Source organism: Ceratotherium simum, chromosome 7 (genome assembly GCF_057802395.1).
Source record: "Ceratotherium simum simum isolate JZ-2026a chromosome 7, ASM5780239v1, whole genome shotgun sequence".
NCBI lineage: Eukaryota > Metazoa > Chordata > Mammalia > Perissodactyla > Rhinocerotidae > Ceratotherium > Ceratotherium simum.
In genome coordinates, this window is record NC_141906.1 from 21,780,560 (window position 1) to 21,804,456 (window position 23,897).

Consider the following 23,897-nt stretch of genomic DNA (forward strand, 5'->3'; position numbering starts at 1 on the left):
TCCAAAACGTGTTTTGATTCATTTACTGCATGCATATATGTAGATATAAATGCATATATGCATGCACACATACATACACACACATACTAAAAGTATTTTAAAACTGTGTCCTGTTTGTACTAGAAAAATAGTGATGCCAGGACATAGCAGGTAATTATATAATACTTTAATTACTTTGTACTCAAAGTGATGATTTTTATTGAAAATACTCCATGTAAATTTTTTAGATGTTCAGAGTTCTTTTATTTACCATCTGATGGATAAATCTATTTACATTGTCTAGTACCTTCCTTAAGGCTATCTGCATTTCTTTGTTTCTTAGACTGTAAACGATGGGATTAAGCAGAGGTGTCAGCACTGTATATGTCACAGCCATCAGCATATCTTCACGGAATGAGTCACTGTCCTTGGGCCTCAAATAAACAAAGCAAGCAAATCCATAGTGGATGCACACTACAGTGAGGTGAGAGGAGCAAGTTGAGAAGGCCTTATGCTTCCCCTTTGCAGAAGGCATCTTCATAAGTATGGACCCAATGAAGACATAGGAAATCATAATTAAAATAAAGCTGCCCACCAACACAAAGGCAGAGAGCACAAAAATAGCCATCTGATGATACAAAGTGTAATCACAAGCAAGGGAGACCACAGGCGAGATGTCACAGAAGAAGTGCTGGATGGTGTTGGAGTCACAGAAAGACAAGTTGAATACAATGATAACAATACACAGGGAAACCAGGAACCCAACCATCCAAGATGCCATCATGAGCTGAAAGCAGATCTTGTGGGTCATCTGGATGGCATAATGTAGTGGGTTGCAAATGGCAGTGTAGCGGTCATAGGACATGGCAGCCATGGTGAAGCAGTTATTGCCTCCTAAGCCAAAGAAGATAAACATCTGTGTGGCACACTCAGGAAGAGAAATACTCTTGCTGTCTGATAGCAAGTCCACTAACATGCGAGGGAGGATTATTATAGTGGTACAAGTTTCTGAAAAGGACAGGCCACAGAGGAAAAAATACATGGGGGTGTGAAGGTTGTGACTGAGTTTGATGGCCACCATTATGGACACATTTGCAGCTAGGATGGTCACGTGGGAGAAGAAAATCACCACAAAGAGGGGACTCTGCAGGTCTGGGAAACTGCAAAATCCCCACAGAAGGAATGTGCTCACTGTGGTATGATTGCCCATCCTCCTAGTGGGCACAGCAACTTTGCAGCAAAGGTGCAGAGGTTCTTGAGGTTAATACTGGATGATTGTAAAAAGATCCTTATGCACTGATGTCACCTAGGCTTAAATCAAGGACACCAAGGCAAGTTTCAGGCAACTCTAATGGGCCTGAGAAAGGGACGTTTAATGCAGCCACTGAAGTCACGTTCAGGAGTCAGAGCAATGAGAATGATCCTAGTATGAGAATCTGCATAAATGACACAGAGTGGGCCCAAATATCTTCTTGAATTCTACTCACAAATGCACTCTTTATCTCACTCTTTTCCAAGCAGGATCTGCATGTAAGAGGAAAAATATGAATAAAATTGCTTTATTCTGACCCACTGGATTTTGTGATGCCACATTTTTCAAATACATTTTATGATCTAATGGTACCTTGGTACTCTGGAGTGTTTAATAAGCTACTGTTTGAATGAATAAAATAATTCAATCAGTTTAATCATTTAAAATGAATATGCATTTTAAAAAATTTAGGTAGATCAGTGAAACTTTCCAAATGAACTTTGACTTTTCTTTCAATGTAATCCTCTTTTCATCAGTGAACCACCATGAAGCGGATCCAAATGTGATAATTGTGACAATGACTAGACCACATAAATGAATTTAATATGTTGCAACTTCTGCTGTGTTGCCATCCATGGTAGTATTTGAAGCTTGAGATACATAATATCATCAGTTATTAATACATATCAATAATTTTTAAGTTTTTAAGAGCTTCTCATTGAAGTTCTTTTCCAGATGCCTGATATAATATAATAGACTTACTTGGAGTCAAAATGATTTTGGAGGTACTGTCTCATTCTGGAATGACATATTCTGGTCAACTATGTTCTAATCAACTTTTTAGCTTTTAGCTAAACCTCCAGGACATTTTCGAGCAGGTATACGTGTTATGTGGTTTGCTTTGAAGTACAGAGGTGAATAGAATCAAGCCACATTCCTCAGATAAATTTGGCAAATCATATTTCCATTTTGATTGTTCATAAAACATCTAATCTTGTAGGAGGTGAGGGAAGAAAAGTAATATGAAGACACTTCATAGAATTTTTATTTCAATTTCAGTCTGTTAAAGGAAAGAGAAAAAATAGCAAGGAATCAGCAGTGGAAAATGAAGGAGTGTGCAAGAGAAAGAGAAAATAAACATTGTAAATTATTCTGTAGTATTCACAAATATTAAAAACAAAAGAAGACAAAAACAAAATAAATATATTGTTAGTGAAGAGTTGGTATTTTCTATTTGCATTCTACTTATGGGCAAAGAATACCAGAGGAGTCAGGCCAGATAACCAGCACCTACATAATACCCGTAATGTGCCAGATCATATGCTGGGGTTAGACAGAGCTGTCTCATGTATTCCTCACAAGTCTGTGTGGCAGGAATTTTCATTCTGATTTTATAAAAGATAAAGCGAGGTACAGAGTGGTCAAGTGACTATCAAAGTTGTGAGATTATTCAACACATATTGACTAAACGCATGTGATGTGCCAGGCTTTTTCTACATGGGAAACACAACACAGAGCCAGACACGTAGGATCTCTGTGATGTGGGAGAGTGACCACTTTTGTTTGTGGAGTCGGGGAGGCCCTCTCTGAGGAGGTGACATACTTAAGTGGAGAATAGAATGGCAATGAGCAACCAACAGGTAAAGATCAGGAGAGAGAACATCACAGGCACAGTTCACAGTGAATACAAAGGCCCTAAGGTGGGAAACTCATCTACTCAAGAAATTCAACCAAGACCCATATGGCTTGTATTGGAGACCCCTCCACTCTCTTTCCTCTGAAGCTATCCCAGTCTATTTACCTCTAAAGGAAATGTTTTTCCATTCTTATTGCTTCAGCTACCACTTACCTTGTGTGACTCTCCAATTCCTCCTCTACCAAAAAGGAACCTCCAATTTCCTTTGGCACATCTCCACTGCTGGAATGACCTCCAATAATTGGATGTAATATTTTCAGAATAGAACTGGCCATGTTTCCCCACATGTCAGAATTTCCTCCTGTTCTTCCTATTTGAGTTAGTTAAAGTCATCAGAGAGCCATCTCTCCATTTTTTACTCTTCCCTCATCTTTTTATGCAATAGTCACTTCCAAAATTCCAGATGTCTGTTTGACAACATCCTTGTCCTTTTTTGGTATTCCCTCTGCTATTGTCATCAACCTATCCCACAGGGTAAATATGGTGCCTCCTTCATAGTTGTCTCCTGTATTTTTATTTTATTCACCACATTGTGACCAGGTGTTAGATTTCTAAAAACAGCATGTATTCAGTCACTGATAGTGTCAGAAATAGTGAATGACTACCCACCGCTTATAGGAGGAAACCCAAACACCCCAGCGTGATATTCGGTGCTCATCACAAACTGATCCCTAGACACTGCTCCTGGCTCAGTCTCCACCACATCTCTCTCCCTACCCTACACTCAAACAATAGTACCCTCTGTTTTCCAAGCACATCATGATCCTTCATGCTGCTGTGCCTTTGCATGTGATATTCCCTCTGCCTCAGTTTCCTCTCCTACATTTTTTTCTTTCTTTTTTTTTTACTTCTTTTCTTTTTTACTTGTTTTTGAGACCCTCACTTGGATTTGACTCTTCATCCTCTGTTTGTCCACATTTTACAGATTCCAGGATCCTAACAAAAAATGTCTCCTGCATTCTTCTCTATTGCTTATCCGGAGATTGCAACAGCCTTGTCTTTCCCTCTTGCTGTCCTATCCTTCACCTACTACCAGCTTTTCTATGTTTAATCTACAATCATGCTACACGTCTTCATTATAGATTTTTAGATACCCTTTGCTTACACACTAGATAATTCTAAAATTTATTGCATGCTTCAGTTATATTATCTCACATATTGTCATAGCTATCCTCAGAGATAAGTGCTATTATTATGACCATGCTTGTAGTGAGGAAACTATGGCTTAGAGAGTTACTTAATTTGCCAAATGTGATACAGCTGCTCAGTGTACATGCACAGTATATCTACAGCAAGGCAATGAGAGTCTGGAGACCTGCTTGCTTGCCTGGTTGATTATAAGGCCTCCCTCGGTGCAAGTGCCCTAGCATGGCATTCAAGGTCTTACCTGTCTAGCCTCATCTCCTGCTGTCAATTTCCTGTATATGGGGAACATCCCACTGTTTCCAAAAAAATGGTATATCCTTCATGACTCCTTTATTTTGCACATGTTGTTTTCTATAACCTGTAGTGTTCTTCTTGCCTTTCTCTGCTTGATAAAAACTTAGCTCTCTTGAATGGACAATTCACATTTCACTTCCCTCAGAAGCCTCCTCAAACCTCCCTGGTCGTGTGAATCATTTCTTCTTCTAGATTCATCTCCCATTTTATTGTGTTGAGATGTGGGTTTTTAAAAATTTGTTTAGCTTGACTCACGTACTAGACAGACCAGAGATTTGTTTTAAAATTTTGTATCCCCCAACTAGCAGCCTGAGCCTAATGAATGTACCATTTTTACTAAGACTAGTTCAAAGTCTGTAGGAAAAAATGGAATCCCATAGTCTCCAGAAAGCCTCCATGGTTATTACTTCAGTATATTTATTAATTACTCTTCAATACATTACTTGCTCGATTTAGTATTTATTTTATTTAGACACGTACTGAAGATAGTTGGTTGCTCTCTAAGTAGATTTTAAGAGTAATGTCACCTAGCAATGTGAAAGCATGGATAGATTCTTTCTACATTCTTGCCTAATTTAATTTACAAAAGATGAACAAACAAATAAAAAATTTTTCAAAACTCCAGCAGTGGTTGCTTAGAGCCTAGGAGAAAGAAATTATCATTTCTGAATTCTAGACATGATCCCTATTTACTGTTGTATTCAGTCACATTTACTAAATATTAGTGGTTGAAAGGGGGAGGAAGAGTATCCTCTACTCACTCTGTGTCCTTTCTGGATGGGCTACAAATTAAATTGACATGAGACTGAATACCAGGAGAAAAATCAAACAAAATTTAATAACGTGTATACATGAGAGAAACTCATAAAACAGAAACTGAGCAACTCATCATTCTGACTAAGCTGCTTGCTTAAGTATTTTAAACTAAAGGCGAGAAGGGTGTTGGGGGCGGTTAGTGATTTGGGATTTTAGAGGGGAAGAAGACAATTCACATGGAGATGGAATGCAAATGTTTGTCTGTCAGCTCTTTACAGGGCCACCTAGAGAATGTGGCCCGGGAGAGACAGAATTTTTGATAAGATGGGCTTGTTGGTGCCTTTCCTATTGCAACATCTATTTTACATTATACCACAGCCATCATTTGGTGGTGGCTCTTTCCTGTAACAGGCCTTCTACGTTAAATTCTTTAGGCAGTTTGGGAGGGGAAGCTCAAATGTTATTCAGAGAAAATAATCAAGATAAAGAGCCATGTTTTGGGGTGGCCAATTTTGATCTCCCACACAGTCCTCTACTAAGGGACATATCACGATGTTCAGGCAAACTTTTTATGAAAATAATACATCTTCACACATATTTACCACAAGTTCTTGGCAAGCCTCTCCAAGAAGAGAAATATCCAGGATATGAGGGTATGTGTACTTTGAGGGTATGTACAAACTTTCTCACTAATTTTTGTTGAGAACTTTTGACTTTTATGATCCTTTTCTTTTCATATATTTGATGGTAAACTCTGTTTTTTTCATACTATTCTAGTGCAGTAGTGATAGAAGATTATGTCAGTATGGCATTCTTTCCACTCCTCTCAATGACCATGGCAGGCACTGGAGAACAAGATGCCTATAAGATTTTTTCAGCCCTCTGTTTGTTTTCCCCAGGCCTTCCCCTCTTTATTCACCTCACTTTTGCCTTGAATTTGCCATCCTATTCTCTTTTTGCAGTTCTTCAAAGCTTCACCCCTATTTTTTTTCTGGACTCCATCACTATCGGGAGTAGGGAATTGACAACATTTCTTAATTTCCAGCTTATGTGTGTCCATAGTTTCTTTAATACCTAATAACAAACTATTAACACCTACAATACTTGATTATTAGAAGATATAGAATAGTGTTCATTGTAAAGAGTAAAACTACTCTAAAATTGCCACCTTCCACAGAAGAAAAATCAACGTCAAGTTGCTTAAAATCATAAAGTAATTAAGCTGGAGGAGGAACTTACAATCTCACATCTCAGGTGTGGCTTTCTCCAGTTCTTCCTGTGATTTCATGGATCTCATAATTCAGGGACAAGTTTTAAGGCAATTTTTCCCTTTAAATGCCTGTGATGAGTCCCCTCTGACATTAGAGTCTCCCTTAATATAAAAGGTTGTGTCTTCTCCATTCCTTAGGATGGAGATCAGTAATATGAAGATTTTAATGAGAGTCCCTGGGCCACTGGAGACTATTATCTTGAGACTACCGCTTTAGAAACCGGCACTCTTGTGCTCTGTGCGTCTATCGCCCAATGTGATGTCCACAAAAATGTTTTAAAACCCTGATACGCCACAGAGACTTTTTAGTGATATTTGCACTTATTCTCTGAATAACAACTGAAATAATGGAAATTCAACTTGTTAAAAATATCTTGGGATATAGATGATTCCCTCAGGGGTATATTACTTCCTGTACAATATCATTTATTTTATAGTTCTGAAAATTTCAAGTCCCTCAAGATTTCTCTTCCCTATACACAAGGCAAAGGAATGACGTGTCATGAGAATCTATTGCCTGGGGAAACTCTCAGAAGAATGTGAGTAGGAAGAAGATTAACACACAGTATGAGCACTGTGATTTCTTTCTCATGAGACACCTCTGCTGTGGAGGGCCTTACTGAAAAAGAAAATCCTCAATTACTGCACTGCCATTCATGATATCCACAAATGGCTCCTAATTGCCTCTCTCATCAGCTTGGCCTTCAAAGTCTTCCACCATCTGTACTGTCTTCCACCTAATGTGCTATCAAGTCTCATCTCCAATATCTGCTTTCAAAATCTCAATACTTGTGGCAAACCAGTCAATACACTGTCTCCTGATTACATTTTGCACTTTCTCCTTCTGTAGTCTGTTCTGTCTGTCTGAAAATCCCTTTTCTTGAGCTTACCCATCCAAACTCTTGCTGATTCTTCAATTTTTGGGACAAATGCCACCTATCCAAGAAAACCCTTTCTTGAATAATGTATAAAAACCAAAGGAGAAATTACAGTCATTAAGAAGGGATTCTATAAGGAGAGGCATTTACTTTGGATAGCCTCAGCTGGATTCCAGAACCTCTATGCTAACAGGTGTAGTGTCACAATCTAGGTAGCTGTACATGACAGTAAATTGAGACTTTGAAAGCTAGGTAAATATTTTTGTGCCTTTCCTAGATCTCTCTTACCAGGCATTGAACACATCGTCAAGCATCTTTGAGAGCTGGCTGCTAATGTTCACAGCCGTACGTTTTTGAGAATTACTCTTCGCTGAAAGGAACATAATTGACTGGAAATATCTGGGCATGCATGCTGTCACTCCCAGGGTGGCCCATGGCCAAAAACTGAATGAAACAGTGGTTTAGAGACAACAATGACCAAAACACCCTATTGCTGCAAGGTGGGACAACATCATGCTCTAGTGCTCCCTGTGGGACCAGACTAAAGTTACACTTCAGCAGAGCCCACATCTTTATCTAACTTTTCCCCATGCTTTATCCTGCTTCTCTCTCATCCTTACAGTTTGCCCTGAGATCACTTCTTACTAAAGCACTTGCTAAATAATTGCTGTCTAAGGCTCTGCTTTTGGAGAATTTGTCATAAGACGGAGTCTCAGTGCATACACGAGAATGAGAGCTACATAAACTTTATTATGCACAATCAAAATTAAAAAAAGCAATGGAGTATAAACATCAGGTTCTGATTTCTTGGCCAGATTCCTTCGCCCTGAGGGACTAGTTATAATCCTTAACCATCATTACCAGTCATATAGTCAAATAGACTGAATATCTGTCTGAGAGTCTTATTGCATTTGTTCCTTATGGCACTAGGTTTTCTGCTTCCTGCTAACTGGCCTTAATTACTAGATATTGGTATTTTCTTCTTAGGCATCTATTCAGAGGACAGGTAGTGAATACTGAGTTCATATCATTGATTTTCTATGGATGCCTGTGATACGATCTGCAAAGACAGACGGGGCGTATGGTGCTGCTGCTCTGTGTCTCTCTACCCTAAATCATCAGTCTATCTTTGCTATTATCTTCATCCACTGCTCTTCCAAATGCAATGTTAAGTCAGTTACAGGGAGGGTAATGGAAATAACAGTTTCATTTCCTGCTATAAAGTGGAGCTTCAGACACTACCACCCCTCCCCTCAATTATGAAGAAATTTATGCACGTTACATCTTCTTCATAATACTGTTAACCATCTTCCTGGAAATGCCAACATCCAACATTAATCAATTCATTCATTCAAAAAATTATACTGACTGTCTCTTATATCCAGACACTCTCCTAGGCTATGGGAAATATGGGTAACAGCCAAAGATGTCTGCCCTCATGGAATTTATCTTCTAGCATCTCCAAAACAGAATGAGAAGAAACTATGGTCTAGCATTAACTTAATGTGTCTAAAAATTAAAAGAGGAAAGAGTATTTCAATACTCTTTTTCTTAATATGTCTAAAAATTAAAAGAGGAAAGAGTATTTCAAGCAGAGTAGTCACCAATTAACCTCTAATCATTTAAACTTCCTCTACTAGCTTTTAGAGAGGGACAGAGAGAGGAAGATGAAAAATAGAGATGTGGAAAACAAGTACAGAGACAAAACATAAGTAAATATGGTAGGAGTAGGAATTATTTGTTTGATTTTAAGGCCCATTTTCTTGAATGAAATAATAATTCATATGATTGATGAAGTTGTTCTGGAAGATAAAAAAATAATCTTAACTGACAGTAATGGTCCTTGTTATTCATTTAGACAACTTAAAAAAAAATTTCCATCACCATTTAAAGATTCCTCATGTCTATTTTCAGTCAATACTTCCCTATGCCTCTGGCCCAGGTAACTGTATTTCTACTTTTTGACAATGTAGACTAATTTGCTTTTTCTACAGTTTTATAATTTACAAACACATAAAATGTACTCCATTATATGTGGTATTTTTATATGAACATAATTATTTTGAGATTCATTCATGTTCTGTGTATCACTGATTTGTTTATTTTTATTGCTGAGTAGTAGTATTCTATTATATGGATATACCACTTTTTCATCCATTCACTTATTAGTGGGTTTCGAGGTTACTTCCAGTTTGAGGCTTTTGTGAATAACGCTGTCATCTATGAACGTTCAAGTAGTCTGGGCATGGATGTATGTTTTTACTTGTCTTAGGTAAATACAAAAAAGTGGAGCACGCTGGGTCGTATGGTAGGTGCATGTTTACATTTTTAAGAAACTGCGGATACTTTCCCAAAATGGTTGTATGGTTTTATATTCCCATGTGTGATGTTGAGAATTCCACTTGCTCCAAAACCTTGCTAACATTTGGTATTGTTTTTTAATTTTAGCTATTCTAATGGTTGTATAATGGCATTTTTGGTCATTTTAATTTGTGTTTCTCCAGTGACTCATTGTGTCAAGCATCTTGTCGTGTGTTTATTCATCATTTGTATATCTCTTTTTTTAGTGAAGTATAATTGACATATAATATCCTGTTAGTTTCAGGTGTACATCATAGTGATTCAATATTTATATACATTGTGAAATGATCACCACAGTAAGTCTAGTTACTAGCTGTCACCCTACAAAGTTATTACAATATTGACACATTCCCTATGCTGTACGTTACATCCCCATCACTTATTTGTTTTATTACTGAAAGTTTGTACCTCTTGATCCCCTTCATCTATTTTGCTGGCCCCCTCACCACTCTTCCCGCTGGTAACCACTAGTTTCCTGTATCTATGAGTCTGTTTTCTTTTTGTTTTGTTTGTTTGTTTTGTCTTTTAGATTCTACATATAAGTGAAATCATACAGTGTTTTTCTTTCTCTGTTTGACTGATTTCACTTAGCATAATACCCTCTAGGTCCATTCATGTTGTTCCAAATGACAAAATTTCATTCTTTTTTATGGCTGGGTAACATTCCATTGTATATGTATATATGCAACATCTTCTTTATCCATTCCTCTATTGATGGATACTTAGGTTATTTCCATATCTTGGCTATTGTAAATAATGCCACAATGAAAATAAAGGTGTATATATCTCCCTAAATTAATGGGTTACTTTTTCAGATAAATATCCAGAAGTGAAATTGCTAGATTGTATCATAGTTCTATTTTTAATTTTTTGAGGAACCTCCATACTATTGTCCATAGTGGCTGCGTCAATTTACATTCCCAACAACAGTGTATGAGGGTTCCCTTTTCTCCACATCCTCAACAACACTTGTTATTTTTTGTCTTTTTGATAATGGCTCTTCTAACAGGTGTAAGGTGATATTTCACTGTGGTTTTGATTTCCATTTACCTGATGGTTAGTGATGATGAACATCTTTTCATGTGCCTGTTGACCATCCGTATGTCTTCTTTGAAAAAATGTCTATCCAAGTCCTCTGCCCAGTTTTTAATTGGGTTGTTTGTTCGATATCTCCTTTTTGAAGTACGTGTTCAAAACTTTTCCTCATTTAACAAATTAGGCTTGTTGTCTTCTTCTTATTCAATTCTAAGAGTTCTTTATGTATTCTATGTACTAGCCCTTTGTCATGTATTTCTGCTGCAAATATTTTCTCCTTTTTAGTCTTCTAGATTTTTTGTTTGAAGAGCAAACATTTTAAATTTTAATGAAGTCCAATATGTCATTTTTATTTGTTATTGTTTGTGTTTATGTGCCCTATTTAAAAAAATGTTTGACTACTCTAAAGTTACAAAGATTTTATCATACATTTAGCTCTAGAAATGTTATAATTTTGTCTTTTGCATTTATATTTATCATAGGTTTTGAGTTAATTTTTGTGTAGGGTATGAAATAAAAGTTATTGCTCATTTTCTTCATAGAATGTGAAGTTTTTCAAGTAATATATGCTGAGAACTCTTTTCCCATTGAATCGCATTTAACATTAGTCCAAAATAAATTGACCAGTATATATGTGGATGTATTGAATACAATAGTGGATCTATTTTTGGTCTATATTTTCTCTTCCTTTGATAGATATGTCTATGATTTTACCACTGCCAAACTGCCTTAATTACTTTAGTTTTATGATAATTCTTGAAGTCATTTACTGTTAATTCTACAAATTTTTTGTTTTTGTTTTTTTAAAAAACTTTGACTATTTTGTCTAGTTTGCAAATCCACATATAAATCAGCTTGTCTATTTATATAAAAGTCCTTTTAGAATTTTTATCCATATTGCTTTGAATCTATAGATCACTTTTTGGAGAACTGGTCCTTTAATGATGATGGGTCTTCCAACTCATGTACATGGTATATCTCACTTCATTTATTTATGTCTTTATTTCTCTCAGCAGTGTTCTATAATTTTTAATGAAGTATTACATAAATTTCCATAACTTTACTCCTAAATATTTATATTTTTTGGCATATTATAAGTGCTTTTTTCTGTTTTACTCTTTCCATTGTTTGCTGCTATATTTATATGTAAATATAAAACTGTTTTGTATATTATCTTTTTATCCTGCAATCTTACTAAATAAGTTATAGTATATGTTTTGTAGATTTCTTAGAATTTTCTACATGAATACACTTATCTATGGGTGGAGACAGTTTTACTTCTTCTTGTTTCAACTTCATTATTTTTATTACTTTTGCTTGCCTTATTTCAATACCTGGAACATCCAATATAATGTAACTTCCATAGAAGTGGTGATGATGGCCCACTTTGCCTTTTTAAGATCTTTAGATGAAAGTCATTTAATATTTTACCATTAAGAATGATGTTAGCTAAAAGTTTTTCATTGATGATCTCCATCAGTTTCTGTTGTTTGTGTTGTTCCTCTCTTCCTCTTTTCTGCTACTTTTAGATGATTTGAATTTTAAAAATCCCATTAAAATTTTTCCATTGGCGGAATACTACTCAGCCATAAGAAACGACGAAATCCAGCTATTTGTGACAACATGGATGGACATTGAGGGTATAATGCAAAGTGAAATAAGTCAGAGGGAGAAGGTCAAATACCGTATGATTTCCTTCATTAAGTAGTAGATAATAACAACAATAAACAAATACATAGGGACAGAGATTGGATTGGTGGTTACCAGAGGGGAAGGGGGGAGGGAGGAGGGTGAAAGGGATAATTTGGTACATGTGTGTGGTGATGGGTTGTAATTAGTATTTTGGTGGTGAACATGATGTAGTCCATGCAGAAATAGAAGTACAATGATGTACACCTGAAATTTTTACAATGTTATAAACCAATGTTACTGCAATAAACAAAAAATTAAAAAAAAAAAAATTTTTCCATTGGCATTTTAGGCATACCTCTTTGCATTACTTTTTTTACTGATTGTTCTCATGAAAGGAATATATCTTCCTAAATTTTCAGTTTACTTAGAGTTAATAATGTAGTAATTTAAAGATAATATAGAGACCCTGAGACCTTAAATGTTTATTTTTCTCCTTCCATCTTTATTTTATAGTTGTCATATGTCTTACATACCTATCTATAAAGATTCCAGAAGACAATATTATAATTTTTATTTGGAGAGTTTTATGCTTTAAAGGAATCGCAAGAAATACTATTTTTTTAATTAAACCAGGTATTTACCATTTTAGATTCTTTTCATTCATTCCTGTAAATCAGAGATTTCCATTTTCCCCACTGATGTCCTTCTTCTTGGTTGTATGACCAAGGTCACTGTTATAGTAACAGTGGCTTGATTCTACTAAGACATGCGAGAAGCCCAGAGATTGCCTTCTAGAATTGTCCAACTGAAGGATAGGGGAAGAATGTTTAAGCACTGAATTCCAGTCTCCACTGGTTGGGGTTGCTCCTGCGGACTAAATTGCTTCTGCCTTAGGATGTATTTGCCTGTGGACTGAGCAGGCTGCTCATGGCTTCCCAAAAGGTCTTAGGTTTCAGGGAGGGAATGGAGTGTTGAAGTGGAGATGTTATGGCAACACTGGAAGTGGGAAACTGACAATGTGGGTCAGAATCACCCAGCACAAGTGACTTAATTCCTCAGTCTCAGTTCTCCCATCTGATCAATGAGGATAATACAAGTGCTTACATCATGAAATTTTTGTGAGGATTAAATATGTATAAACTGTTAAGTACAGTTCTTGGCAAAAGGTAAGCCCTGAATGAATGTTGGTTCATATCATTTTGTTGATGGCAAACCCCAGTTCCTCAAAAGTGGGGCTTCAGGGGTTGGGATAGGTGATAATAAAGTTAAGATTAGCAAGAGAATTAGGGTAAGATTGAATCTTAGGGTTGAAGATACCGGTATTCCACCACCATCCACCTACACCAGAGAGCAGTTACTCAGGAGGCAACACTTTGAGGTTATCGACATGGGAGACTGTTTCTTGTCTGGAAGTCATACAAACCTCTTTTTTCTCTGTAGTTCTCTATACAACTTTCAAGCCTTTTATTTTCTTACTTTTGATATTATAGTTAATGTATGTCTTAAAAATTTTATTTAAAATTCAACTTTACATCAACTTCCATCTCATATTCCCCCAAAGTAATTAATGACATGTCTTATAGATATCCATATGAAATACTTATCAATAAACACATATTGAATGGATAAAACTAGGGTTACCTTTTTATACCTGAAGTTTGGTACCAAGTATTTCTTAATCAGAAATAGTAAAGTAAACTCGGGACCAATATTTACCTATAAGACAATTTATTATATTATATTCTCTAATAATTATTAAATGAAGGTTATATAACTATGCACGAACACCTAGAGAGAAGCAAAAGAATAAATTGACCACTTGAGAATTGACAGAATTTGGAAAGATTGGTTGTTTTTGTGTGTGTGAATTGAACTGCTCAATATCTACTACAGAACATAATGATGTTCCATAATGCTTTTGAACTCACACTTAAATCTCTAGAATCTTCAGAGATTTATCCCCAAAGGCATACAAAAATAAAAAATAGCTATATAACCACAATGACTTTAACTACTATTGAAAGATGAATGAGTTCTTGTTCCAAGAGGTAAGATTTTGGCTTTTGTTAATGACTCTGATGTATTGATTTTCATTTACCATTTGAGGACACTTTACTCCCTAAAATTATATCTGTACTCAGAAGTCATGGCTGGGAGACAGGACAAACGTAAGCTAGTAAGCAAGAATTGCTGTCTCCATCATCAGTTCATGTGACTATACAGGCATAATCTAAGTTACCAGGATTCCTTATTTGTCTACCCAAAAGCTGGAAACTCATATGGTCTTTCAACACTATCCAAACTCAGCACTCCCCAATAATGCTAATAAATTCACTATTTTTGAGATACTCTGGGCATTTAATGGTATGTAAAGATTTACAGATTTAAATTGAAGATTTAAAAATTGAAAGATACTGTAAATATCTTTGCAGAAAGACTTACTTTGTTTATGGGGCAGAATGATTTAGCTTCAAGGCACGAACACATTAGACAAAGCTCAGGATGTAAAGTCAGAATATTTGGAGATGATGGTCAACCTGGCGACAAGGTGGGTGATTCTTTTTCAGCTTTTAGGCTATACATTATTCAGCTACATCTTATGTTGAAAACAATCTTTTTTTTTTTTTTAGAATATTATTATTTATTTATTTATTTTGTGAGGAAGACCAGCCCTGAGCTAACATCCGATGCCAATCCTCCTCTTTTTTGCTGAGGAAGACTGGCCCTGGGCTAACATCCATGCCCATCTTCCTCCACCTCATATGGGAGGCCGCCACAGCATGGCTTAACAAGTGGTGCCTCGTGCAGGCCCGGGATCCGAACCGGGGAACGCCGGGCCGCCGCAGCGGAGCGTGAGCACTTAGCCGCTTGCTCCACCGGGCTGGCCCCGAAAATAGTCTTATTTCAACTGGAAACTCTAATTGGAAAACATCGTTACAGTAGGAAGTGATCTGATTTTTTCAAATAAATGTATTTTAATTTTTTGAATATCAATCATGCTTTTTGCATAGTGATTACATTGATATTTCAAATTACTTTATAAAATAATGATTATTTGAATTACACATATTTTTAAAATAGCCAATAAATTTACAATAGATGAACTCATTGAGAACCCTAATTTGAAATTCCTTTGTGGATTAGTATCGAGAATAATTTTATTTCTTCTTTTAAAAAAATGTTATTTAACTGCTTGTTGCTGTGAAATATGTAAATAACCAGGTGCCTCTTTTATACATAACTGCCAGAAGGCTTAAGGGATAATCTGTTGTCCACTTATTGCCAGATGTACTTCATGGTAAGTTTATTTAGTTTCATTTATTTCATAGTAACTAAAGCAGTGGGCAGTCAGACTTTCTGGGCTTCATATTTTGACTCCACCACTTGCTGCGTAATCTTGTGCAAGTTACGTGACCTCTTTCACGCTCAGTTAGCTCATATATAATAATAATGAGAGTAATTAATACTATTTTATGGACAATGAAATAGACTATATACATATATATGTATAAGTAAAATTCTTAGCCTGATGCTTATCCTTTAGTAGTGATAGTGCCAGCTATTATTAAAATCTGTATTACAAAATCTTATATATGTGTATATAAAGTTATATATATTTGTATGCATATTTGATATAGTCACCAGTCTTATTTATAATTTTCATCTCTTTGACCTCAAAGCCACATTAAGTGCACATGTGGAAACAATATAATATAAAAAGAAAAAGTGACATTATTTGAATGAAGTTTCTGGGTTTCTGCTAAAATTAAGTCTAAAAATACAGAGCCTCATCAGTGCATGTAAATATGCACTGATGATTCAATACCTTCATTTATAATGACTTCCCATACGTGTATGAATGAAATTGGAACCATCAAATTTACAACTCTTTAATGTAATGTTTCATCACAGGTTCATTTTGGTAGCAGCTACATTGTGTCATGGATGCCCTGGGAGATGGGAACCACACTGAAGTGATAGGGTTCATTTTATTGGGCTTGACTGACAACCCAGTCCTTCAAGTCATCCTCTTCATTATCGTCGTATGTCTCTACCTGGTGACCATATCTGGCAATCTCAGCACAATCATTCTTATCAGAATCTCTTCTCAGCTCCATCATCCTATGTATTTTTTTCTGAGCCACTTGGCTTTTGCTGACATGGGCTTATCGTCTTCTGTCACACCCAATATGCTTGTAAACTTCTTGGTGGAGACAAATACCATCTCCTATCTTGAATGTGCCGTCCAGCTTGGTTCAGTCATTTTCTATGGGACGGTCGAGTGCTTCCTGCTGGCTGCCATGGCATATGATCGCTTTGTGGCAATCTGCTGGCCACTGCTTTATTCCACCAAAATGTCCACACAAGTCTGTGTCCAATTACTCATAGTGACTTATGTAGGTGATTTTCTCAATGCTTGCTCTTTTACTACTTGCTTCTATTATTTATTCTTCTGTGGCCCAAATCGAGTCAATCATTTTTTCTGTGATTTTGCTCCTTTAGTTGAGCTCTCCTGTTCTGATATCAGTACCCCCGCAGTTGTCCCCTCATTTACTTCTGGCTCCATCATCGTGGTCACAGTGTTCGTCATAGCCGTCTCCTACATCTACATCCTCATCACCATCCTGAAGATACGCTCCACTGAGGGGTACCACAAGGCCTTCTCCACCTGTGCCTCGCACCTCACAGCGGTCACTCTGTACTATGGGACCATCACATTCATTTATGTGATGCCCAAGTCCAGCTACTCAACTGACCAGAACAAGGTGGTGTCTGTGTTCTACATGGTGGTGATCCCCCTGTTGAACCCCCTCATCTACAGCCTCAGGAACAATGAGATTAAGGGGGCTCTGAAGAGAGGGCTTTCTAGAAATCATTTTCTTAACTAATGTGTCATTTTATGGTATTTGATGTAATATCCCATATATAATAATAGAAGGACAAAGAGTGTCTGTGGTCAACATATATAGGTCCATATGTCATTAGCCAGTGTGCAGCTTTTTAGTAAAGGTAAGGGGCACATTTTCTGACAACAAATTGTAAATCAAAGGCCTATCCTGAGTTATCATTAATAAAATTAAATTTATAATTAGAAACACACATTGGTTCACAAAAAGAAAATCTAATCTGCTGAAATCTTTCAAAAATTGTATTCATACTTTTTGTTCTATAGCTGTTCTATGCCATAAGTTAAGGTTATTTTCCCTCCAGCCTTCAAGACTCAGTCCGTTTTTTTGACAGCAGTTTATCCTGTAACGAGTGTGATAATTATAATTACAACTGAGTACATTTAGAGAGGAAATGACAAAGTGGAACCAGATATAAAATTGGAGGAGATGTTTTTCTTGCACGAAGATTATCTGCTGAGGATGGGCTTTGTGAATCCATAAAGTTCTGGCCTGTGTACCTGATCTCTGGCTCCGGTCACCATATAGGGATCCTCGGAGAAGAACAGGATGGATGTCCCTGACTGACTTGTGAATTCTCTCAGGTTAAAACTTCTCTCTGGGAATGAATGGGTTCCTCAGGGACTGAGGGACTGAGTGGAAAAAACTCTTGGAGTGACTTGTTCATGGCCCACGTCCTGCTCAGGAAGCTGGAAGGAACTGGATTGTCTCTCCCCTGAATTTGTTACTGCCCCTTGGAGAGGCTTAACCAACCTCTATATGCTGATGACAACCATATTTATTTACCTTTCCTGTCCCCTCTGAGGTGTTTCAGATACAAATTCTGTCTTTTTGCTAACAGACTCATACACCATTAATCATTTTATTCATTCATTTGTTCTTTCACACATTCAAAAATTATACTGAATTATTCTTATATTCCAGAGATTGTCCTAGGCCATTGGAAATATAAGTGATAAGAATCTAATATATCTGCCCTCACGGAATTTATCTCATAGCATAGGAGATACAACTAAAACTAACAAGTTAGTGATTCAAACTATTCCAAAGGGATACCTGCTATGGAGAAAGAAAAAGCAGAGAAGAGTAATGGAGATTATCATACCGGGGCAGGGAGTGTCAGTGCTGGCCTCACTGGGAAGATAACATCTGGGCAAGGATATAGGAGGGGAGGACACTCCCTGTCAGATATGGTGTTACCTGTGTACATTTGTGCAAGTCTAATCTACCACTCACATGCATATAATTTACCTTTGAGGCTTTTGTTCCAACTATGGCAGTCTTGGTAATTTTTAGTCAATCCCATGGTGAGCACAAGTAAAACAAATGATAAAATATTAAATATACCTTAAATATCACATTAGTGCTTACAGGAGAATAAGAAATTGCCTCATGAGAAACTCTGAGAACCCAGAGAAGTAGACCCAACACTCAGAAATGCTTTTGCCGTGAGAGAATTTGACAAGCCAGATGGAAGAGTTCCCAACTAGGGCAGTTGATTTATTGTTCGTTGGGACGAGAAGAGCCTATGTCAAAACCTAGAACATGTCCAGGTGAGAATTCTGACTGATACCCCTCACATATATCCTCAGGATAAGGGGAAACCTTAAGGGACCAAGTCTTGCCCGGGTGTGCAGCCCTGGAGATCTAGAGAGTTTCAAGACTTGAACTTGAGTATAAGATGGTCAAATCGGGTGGTGCCTCAGGGTCAACTTTATAAGCAAATAAACAACTCAAGCCTCAATTATTCCTACCAACAATTATTCAAATACAATAACCAGCACTCAGTGAGAAATAATGACTAGCACACAAGGAAACAAATATCAAACATGGGAGCCAATGGAAACAACAGAAACAGAACCACTATGATTTAAGATATGGGAATTAATAGACACAGACTATAATATTACTTCGTTTAAAAAGATAAAGGACAATTTCTGAAAATATATCCAATCACAGAAGACCAAAAATAACAACCAACGTGTGCAGAACAGTCATATAGAGCTTCATAACTGAAAAATGCACCGTGCCAGCAGTTATATCACGCATTTTTCTGTGGCAAGCGTAATCCTCACAGGTTTTCACACTGGATCCCAAGAGACAGCAGAAGCATATGCTGGCTTAGAAGCCTCCTGACCATAATTGGAACTAATATATCTTAAAATACTGTCGGGTATAGTTCCAAGGTCTCTACAAGCATTGTTTCCAGTTATCAGAATCACTGCCCTCAAGGAAGCATAAAGCATAAGACAGAATATATTTCGTATATAACCCTCCCAGTCTAGATGCATTTTATAGTTAAAGAATTGTTTTTGTTATAAGCAGTGTTGCATATAACATAGCTGACGTCCCATTTTTGTCAGGATATAGGCAAAATAGAAAGTTCATTAAGGTCAAATTTCTCCTTAGAGAAATCAAAGGATTTTGTTAACCCTTTACCATAAAGAAGATGACACATGTCATCTGGGATTTTAACTGCCATGTTGTCTCCATATAGAATTCTGAACAAATGCACTGTTTAGGTTTCTGTACTGGATCATAGGCAGAACAGAAGGACCCTGTGTGGTGGTATCTGAGAAATGGGCCACATACCCTGCATGACACATACAGAGTTCTCAGAGAAATTATGAAACACCTTTGGATTTTATAAAGAGGCACTACTACGTAAAAACTTTGACAATCTTCTAGTGTTTCTTTGGCAAAGTTGTCAAGTCCTTTGCCAAAACTACATACCTATTTAAGGTGAGCCTACGCGGAAAATATAAGTTTAACAAAATAATATTCTCTTGGTTGGTCTTGGTGGTTTTTATAACAGTTATTGGAGATGTCTACACAAATGTAATTGGTGTATGTTAACCTTTTTTGTTAAGGAAAAAACAATTAATGGCTGTGGAAAAGTCTAAAACTCAGCTCTTAGCTAAACCTAATGAAAAAGTAAAAACCTGATTTTTCACAATGGATTTTAACACCACCTTCTTAAGTAGTGTGATGTGCAAAATCTGAAGCACAAGGTTGACAACATTGAACACATATAGAACATACATGAACACAACAACCAGCTGCATAAAATACAACATTTTTCAGTAAACAGTATATTTTTTAAAATTGAGCACATATTAGAAAATAAATCTTCCTCTACCTATTTTCAGTAGTTTTCATTTTCATAAAATATCTTCTCTAAATATAATGCAATAAACCTAGAAATCAATAACAAAAATATTACTAGAAAACACATATATTTGGAAATGAATTGATACACTATTAAATAACCCATGAGTCAAAGAAAAAAATCAAATAGAAATTAGAAAACAACTGGATGATATATATAAAAATTTGTGCTACAGGCATATCAGTTCTTGGAAGGAAATTTATACTAGAAATACTAGAAAATGAAAAAGGCTAAAAATAATAACATTTCCATTAATTTCAATAGGTAGAAAAGAACAGTAATATAAAACCCAGGGTTGCAGAAGGGAAAGAATTACAAAGTTAATAGCAAATATTGATCAGATAAAAAAATCAACACATAATAGGTCCAAAAATGACAAATGTTTGTATTTTATAGTGATTTTTATTGGACGTATCATAAAATTTTTAAAAAAGAAAGTCCAAATAACGTGAACAAAGTAAAGATGGATATGATAACAGATTTGTGGATATAGATAAAAATATAACAGTAATTATGAATCCCAGAGCAATTAGGCAAGAAAAAGAAATAAAGGCATCCAAATCAGAAAGGAAGAAGTAAAACTCACTCTTTGCAGATGACATGATAGTATATAGAGAAAACCCTTAAGACTCCAACAAAAAATAGTTACAACTAATAAAAAAATTCAGTAAAACTGCAGATATAAAATCAATATACAAAGTTCAGTTTCGTTTCATTTCACTAATAATGAACCATTGAAAAGAGAAATTAAGAAAACAATGCCATTTACAATTGCATCAAAAAGAATAAAATACGTGGGAGTAAATTTAACCAAGGAAGTGAGAGACCTGTACATTGAAAACTATAAGACATTAATGAGAGAAACTGAAGAAGAATAAATGGAAAGATATTCTATGAGCATGGATTAGAAGAATTAATATTGTTAAAGTGTCCATACACCCAAAGCAATATACAGAGTCAATGCAATTTCTGTCAAAATTTCAATGGTATTTCTCACAGAAATAGAACAAACTATCCTAAAATTTTGTGGTATGGAACCACAAAAGACCCTGAATAGCCAAAGTGATCTTGAGAAAGAAGAACAAAGCTGGTGCATCATGTTTCCTGATTTGAAACTACATTACAAATTATAGGAATCAAAACAGTATGATATTGGCATAAAAACAGACACATAGATCAATGGAACAGAACAGAGAGTTCAGATATAAACCCACATATTTATGGCTAGTTAATTTATGACAAAGGAGCTAAGAATATACAATAGGGAAAAGACAGTTTCTTCAATAAATAGTGTTGGGAAAATCGGACAGCCCCATGCAAAAGAATGAAACTGGACCCCTAGCTTACACCGTATACAAAAGTTAACTCAAAATGGACTAAAGACTTAAACATAAGACCTGGAACCATAAAACTCCTAAAATAAAACAAAGGTGGTAAGCTCTTTGACTTTGGCCTAGGCAATGACTTTTCGGATTTAACACCCAAGGTGAGGCAACAAAAGCAAGGATCAACGAGTGGAACTACATTGAACTAAAAAGCTTCTGTATAAGCGAAACCATCACCAAAATGCAAAGACAACCTACTGAATGGAGAAAATATTTGCAAACCATCTATCTGATAAAGGGTTAATATACAAAATATATGAAGAACTCATACAACTTAGCAAAAAACAAACAATCTGATTGAAAAATGTGCAGAATTTCAAGTGTGAACAAGGCCTAGATGTCAGAGAATTTAGAAAATGGGCAGAGTATCTGAATAGACATTTTTTTGAAAGAACACATACAGATGGCCAACAGATACATGAAAAGGAGCTCAGCATCACTAATCATCAGGCAAATGCAAATCAAAATAACAATGATATATCATCTCACATCTGTTAGAATGGTTATTATCAAAAACACAAGATATAACAAGTGTTGGTAAGGATGTGAATAAAAGGGAACACTTGTGCACCGTTGGTGGGAATGTAAATTGGTACAGCCTCTGTGGAAGACAGTAGGGAGGGTCCTCAAAAAATGAAAAATAGAGCTACCATATGATCCAGCAGTTCTACTTCTGGGTATTTATTTGAAGGAAATGAAAACACTAACTTAAAAATATGTCTGCACTCCCTTGTTCATTGACACATTATTTACAATAACTAAGACATGGAAACAACCTAAGTGTCCCCCAATGGATGAATGGAATGTTATTCAGCCATAAAAAAGAAGGAAATCTTGCCATTTGTGACAACATGGATGGACCTTGAGGAAATTATGATGAATGAAATAAGTCAGGCAGAAAAGACAAATACTATATATTTCCCTTATATGTGGAATCTAAAAAAAATGAGCTCATAGATACAGAAAACAGACTCATGGTTACCAGAGGTGGGGAGTGGGAGATAGATGAAATGGATGAAGAAGGTCAAAAGGTGCAAACTTCCAGTTACAAGAAATAAGTCATGAGGATGTAATGTACAGCATGGTGACTATAGTTAATAATACTATATTGCATATTTGAAAGTTGCTAAGAGATTAGATCTTAAAAGTTCCATCATAAGAAAAGAAATTATAACTATGTATAGTGATATATGTTAACTAGACTGTGCTGATCATTTCACAATATATTCAAATATCAAATCATTATGTTGTACACTTGAAACTAATATCATGTTATATGTAAATTCTACCTCAATTAAAAAGAAAACCCCCCAAAAAATTCCAAAACATAGACATTTCACAGACAGGATATACTGATGGCAAATAAGCTCAGGGAAAAATGTTCAAAATCCTTAACCATTATGGAAATGCAAATTGAAATCACAATGAGAGATCACTAAACAGCAAACCAAATTGTTGGCTGAAATAAAAAAGAATGAAAACACCAGATCCTGGCAAGGATGTAGAGAAACCGAATCACTCATACATTGCTGGTAGGAATGTAAAATAGTGCAGCCATCCTGAAAAACAGTTTGGTATGTTCTTATATAAAAACTAAGCATGTAATGGTTATATGATCCAGCAAATGCATTCTGACATTTCTCCCAGAAAAATAAAAACTTATGTTCACCAAATACCTGTACATGAATTGTTGTAGCAGCTTTATTTGTAATAGCCAAAACCTGGACACCACACCGACGCCCTTCAACGAGTGTGTGATGAGACAAACTGTGTTCTATCTATACCACGGAAGGCCATTCACTAATACAAAGAAATGCAATATTGATACGCACAACAACCTTGATGAATCATCAGGGAATTATATTGAGTGGAAAAAGTCAATCTCACAAGGTTACATACTGTATGATTCCATTTATGTAACATTTTTAAAAAGACAAAATTTTAGAACTGAAGGAGAGATTGGTAGTTGCTAGGGGTGAATGACTGGGCCAGAGGCATGGGGTGGCAGGGAAGGGGAGGGAGGAGGATATGGTTATGAAAGGGCAACGTAAGGGAACCTTGTGGTGATGGAGGTGTTCCCTATCTTTACTGTGGTGGCTGTTACATCAACATACACATGTGATAAAATTGTTTAGAA

At 36.1% G+C, this 23,897-nt stretch overlaps 2 protein-coding genes across 2 annotated transcripts; one reads left to right on the top strand and one right to left on the bottom strand.

Moving 5' to 3' along the window:
• Positions 1–223: 223 nt before the first annotated feature.
• On the bottom strand, positions 224–1,189 carry LOC101395277 (olfactory receptor 10T2-like). The gene has a single exon (XM_004418643.3). The coding sequence runs from the start codon at positions 1,187–1,189 to the stop codon at positions 224–226; it is 966 nt and encodes a 321-aa protein (XP_004418700.3).
• A 15,008-nt stretch (positions 1,190–16,197) lies between these two features.
• LOC101395018 (olfactory receptor 5P76-like) lies at positions 16,198–17,188 on the top strand. Its single transcript, XM_004418642.2, has one exon. It carries the CDS (start codon positions 16,241–16,243, stop codon positions 17,186–17,188), a length of 948 nt encoding a protein of 315 aa, XP_004418699.2. The 5' UTR covers positions 16,198–16,240.
• The last annotated feature ends 6,709 nt before the right edge of the window (positions 17,189–23,897 follow it).

Bases quoted from the DNA above. Each gene is read 5' to 3' on its own strand.
- LOC101395277 (XM_004418643.3), bottom strand. From the start codon at position 1,189: ATGGGCAATCATACCACAGTGAGCACATTCCTTCTGTGGGGATTTTGC.
- LOC101395018 (XM_004418642.2), top strand. From the start codon at position 16,241: ATGGATGCCCTGGGAGATGGGAACCACACTGAAGTGATAGGGTTCATT.